Genomic DNA, 4,152 nt, shown 5'->3' with positions numbered 1-4,152 from the left:
TACAGCTCCCTGCCGGCGAGAAGCCAGCCAGGCATTCGTTACTGCACCACCATGCACGCTGCCTCAGACTGAACGGACATCTCCAACACGTAGGATACTCTGACAAAAAGCTCTAACCACTCTATGACTCCGGCCACAAGGGGTATTTAATAGCACTTGGTTTCAGATAACACTTAACGGTTACAATTGTTGACATTTGGCACTGTCTACATTACAACAGCATCAGGGACTCGGTCACAAGGTTAAAAGTCGGCGTCCCCGTAACCGTTTAAAACCGGGGGCAGTCCAGCTACCCTACGCCGTGCAGCCATGGTGTCGTGAAGGGTACCTCTGCGCTGCCCAGTGCAACCCAGTGCAGTGCGCCTGGAGACACGGCTCGGCTGCTGGGAGCAGCAGAGTTGCTCCTCTGCTCCCGCAGCGTAAATCAGCCTTCCCGGAACCCTGCCGCTCCCAGCAGGCGAGCCAGCTCACCACTCGCCGAACCGTGCCCGCACGCCATGGACAAAACCCTCCGTGGCCTTGTAGCTGTGCTCGGGCCCTTACGGACAGAATTGTTTTCTGGGGTACAGAAGATGCATCATCAAGTGAAATACTAACCCCTCGTGATCACACTAACTCATCAGATTTACTTTTAATATCATCACAGTATTAAATGTTAAAAAAACCCCAACCAACAAACCAACCCATACTTGTTGATATCAAGACGTTATTAAATTAAGCAACCGCTCATACATCATCAGCAGCTGATGTCCCTACTGTGAAACTGCAGGGTTAAAAAAAGAATAAAAGCATCATTAGACTGAGTTACGCTCCCTGCTATATAGGTTTTGATACCGGTCATACCTGAGAGCAGTTTTAAAAGGGCCTTTGGCAGCTGTCAGCAAGCGAGCCTGCTCGGTCACAGGACTGGTGCAAGAAAGACACTGGTTCTCCCAGGATTCTGTTCACTTGCTTACCACCAAAACCAAAAAAAACCCTGCAAGTTTAAAGAAACTTCTTTAAAATTTAGTGTTTTTAATCCCACACAATTTTCTGTAAGCCTCCTAAAATCTACAGGCATCATTTTAAAAAATAAAAATATCCCCAAACCGAACAGTGTGGATTTTAAATCTGAATTAGCTACCACATCCTTACGTTACTGAGCAATCAGAGGTGCAGACGTCCTGGCTTCTCCCCTGAACAACTGTCTCGTACCACAGATGCTAGAAAAGGTGACGGAACCGTCCCATCTTAAATTTCAGATTTCCATCTCCAGAGTCTCCTACAGTCATAGACAGGTTACCTGCAGTAACGCAACACGTTTTCAGACAGCCAGACACGCTTATCGCTTTTTTTTCTAAGCCTGCAAACAAGTTTCAACTTCAGCAAAAAAAAAAAAAGTTGCTGTTTGTCTTTCAGGAAAGGATTTCAGATAGTGCAACATGATCCACTAGGCAAAGGGGCACCCACAGTTCAGCAAAAGCTTTGTGCCCTTTATTCGCTTGTCCTACACCTAATACAGGCCCAAGAGGGTTCCCCCTTAAACGATTTTTTTTTTCTCCTGCTTGGTTTTTTTTTTTTTTGCCTTTTATAAAAACTGGGAATGTCAAGCCTCATTTTTGTTTTGCCCAGGAACTTCTATCTGACTGAGGCAAGTGTCGGGTGCTCTCAAACCTCACAGAACTTAATACAGAGCTGACTCCTTAGTAGCAAACTTTTCGCCAAGTATTAACTGTAATTTTTTTGCTGTGTATAAAAACCACTTTGATTGATTCTTGATTGGGGTTTGCTTCCTTGGTAGCTGGCTTCCTGGGAAGCTTCCGTCCTCAAACAGAGAATCAATAGGAATGCATCCAGCCTCAAATTTATGAAATAAAAAGCAAACAGGACAAAAAAAAAAGACAGAGAACCAACCCTTCAGTCTCTCATACAGCACAAAGAACCCCCCTTCCCCCTCCCACCTTGCAGGACATGCATAAAGAGACGGAGGAGGTGCAGGAGGCTGGGCTCTGAGAAACTGAAACGGGTCGGGACCATCGCCTTCCAGCTCCCGACAGCACAGGGAACCAGCCCTTCCTGGGCCATAAAAACTAGGATACCGCACAAGTTTAGAAATCCATCAGTGAACAAGGCTTTACTGACAACTTTTCATACAGTTAAAAAATAAAAATACAGAACAACAGCGGACAGTGTCACATATTAAAAACGAATAAAATGGGCTCTATTTAAATGGTATTAAAATTAATTAGAAACTAAAAATCTTACCACTTTGGTCGAGGTGTTTTGAGCCTCCACCAAAATGATCGGCCTTAAAAACAACTGGGTTGTGTGACACACAAAGAAAACATGGAATTTGAAAAGACAGTGTGGGCTAGGCAGTGTCTTTGACTATAACTATCACCATATGTTCTTCTTCTAACTTTCCCAATGTCCTTAGTGCTGACTGGAGGTACTGCTGAGAGAATTCACAAGGAGGGAACGCGTAAAGCATGCCTGTGCTGTCTCTGCCCTTCGCCCCTCCCACGGGCAGGCTGATAACCCCAGCAGCCTGCTTCTGTTTCAAGTAGGAGACCAGATTCCTGAGAAGCCGTCGCTGCAAGCCGGGCTCTACAACAGGGAAGGTCCCCTCAGCCCCTGCCCCTGCCGGGGTGGATTGGGTCGCCAGGAGCACAGCGTAGCCGTTGGGGCTGCCTTGTTTGATACGGCGAGTTACTTCATCCAGCTTGGGCTGGTCGAGCCGAAGTCTCTGAGCAATTTTGAGCTGCGTTAACTTCCCGCCGGATGAATGGTCTTTAAGGAGCCCGTTGATGACACCGAGGTCTCCCTCCAGGATGTGCATAGAGGTGGGGAAGCAGCTGTTTTTTAGCACAAGAAGGCCGTTCCAAGCAAGTTGCAGTGTCTGAGCATATTCTGATAAATTCTTTAGCTTTTTGGTCTCAGATTTTGGCTCCTCGTGAGTTTTTGATTCCGACTCACCAGTTCGATGATTGCGTTCGCTGTCCCTTTTTTTAGGCTGGGGAGCATCGGATGCCTCACGATGGGGTTTCTCCTCAGTCGCGTGACGATTGTTCTGAAGGGAGTTACTCTGCTCTTTCTCGGCTCCGGATTCTGTAGTGTGATTCTCTTTGCGAGCCCTGTCTGGGCTGCGGTCTAAAGCCGGCCCACTGGCCTTTGTCCTGCTTCTGTCCTCGTAAGGCGAGTGAGTAGTCCTCCCGCGGTCACTGGAAAGACTCCGGCGTTTCCGCCTCTCTTCCCACGGTTTGGGCACGCTGCGATCGCTGTCGCTGCCCCAGCGCTCTCCGCTCCGGCTACGCACCGATCGGCTGTAGCTTTCCAAGTTGTTTCTGCGTTCAGCGTTTTTGGCAGGGCTGGCCCAGTCTGCCTCTGCAAAGCTCCTGTCTCTGTCCGAGTACAGGAGATGTGGAGGAGTCCTATCTCGCACCCTCAAGTCTTGCTCTAGGCTTCTGTGTCTGCTGTACCCATCAGCCAGCAGTTCGTAGTGCACGGGGAGCGGTGCAGGCTGGTACTGCTGCGGGTATCTCGTCTCTTCTGCTTTGGCAAAATCCACTCGGAGTCTCCTCTCCGGTCCGCCCAAAGGAAAGCCCCTCATCTGCGCGCAGGCAGCCTGGGCAGCATCCAAGCTTTCGTACTGGATATAGGCGAAGCTGTCTCCCTTCACGTAGTCAATAGTCCTGATGCTGCCGAAGCGGTCGAACTCCCTCGCCAGAGCAGCCAAGGAAGTACTTGGACCAAGACCACCCACCCACAGCCTGGTAGTAGGGTTGGCTTTCCCGTAGCCAATTTTGATAGGGTTCCTGCCGACAACGCGGCCCGACATGGCAACCTTGGCCCGATGCGCCATGTCCAAGTTTTGGAACTTGAGGAAAGCGTAAGCCCCGCCTTGGCCCCGGGCAGGGCGCTTGATCACCACTTCTTCGATGATGCCGTACTTCTCAAAGGCACGTCGCAGCTCCACCTCCGAGACGTTGTGGTCCAGGTTGCCAATGAAGAGGTTGCGGGTCGCTCTCTGATCATCCTCCGGCATCAGGTCTTCCTCGGCCACGATGGGGTAACTGTAAGGGCGGCCGCGCTCGTCATACAGCCCGTAGTAATCCAGGGCCCTCTCCCGCTCCCGGGAGAGCCCGATGGCGGCCCCCTCCCAAGGCAAAGCGG

General features: G+C 50.2%; 1 protein-coding gene across 1 annotated transcript; it reads right to left on the bottom strand.

The window, feature by feature from the left end:
* Window positions 1-2,086: 2,086 nt before the first annotated feature.
* RBM15B (RNA binding motif protein 15B) lies at window positions 2,087-4,122 on the bottom strand. The gene has a single exon (XM_009321827.1). The coding sequence runs from the start codon at window positions 4,022-4,024 to the stop codon at window positions 2,351-2,353; it is 1,674 nt and encodes a 557-aa protein (XP_009320102.1). The 5' UTR covers window positions 4,025-4,122; the 3' UTR covers window positions 2,087-2,350.
* Window positions 4,123-4,152: the final 30 nt, after the last annotated feature.

Source organism: Pygoscelis adeliae, unplaced genomic scaffold (genome assembly GCF_000699105.1).
Source record: "Pygoscelis adeliae isolate BGI_AS28 unplaced genomic scaffold, ASM69910v1 Scaffold94, whole genome shotgun sequence".
In the NCBI taxonomy this organism is placed as follows: domain Eukaryota; kingdom Metazoa; phylum Chordata; class Aves; order Sphenisciformes; family Spheniscidae; genus Pygoscelis; species Pygoscelis adeliae.
The sequence above is the reverse complement of the archived record's forward strand: the minus strand, read 5'-3'. Positions and strand labels throughout refer to the sequence as shown.

Bases quoted from the DNA above. Each gene is read 5' to 3' on its own strand.
- RBM15B (XM_009321827.1), bottom strand. From the start codon at position 4,024: ATGCCGGAGGATGATCAGAGAGCGACCCGCAACCTCTTCATTGGCAAC.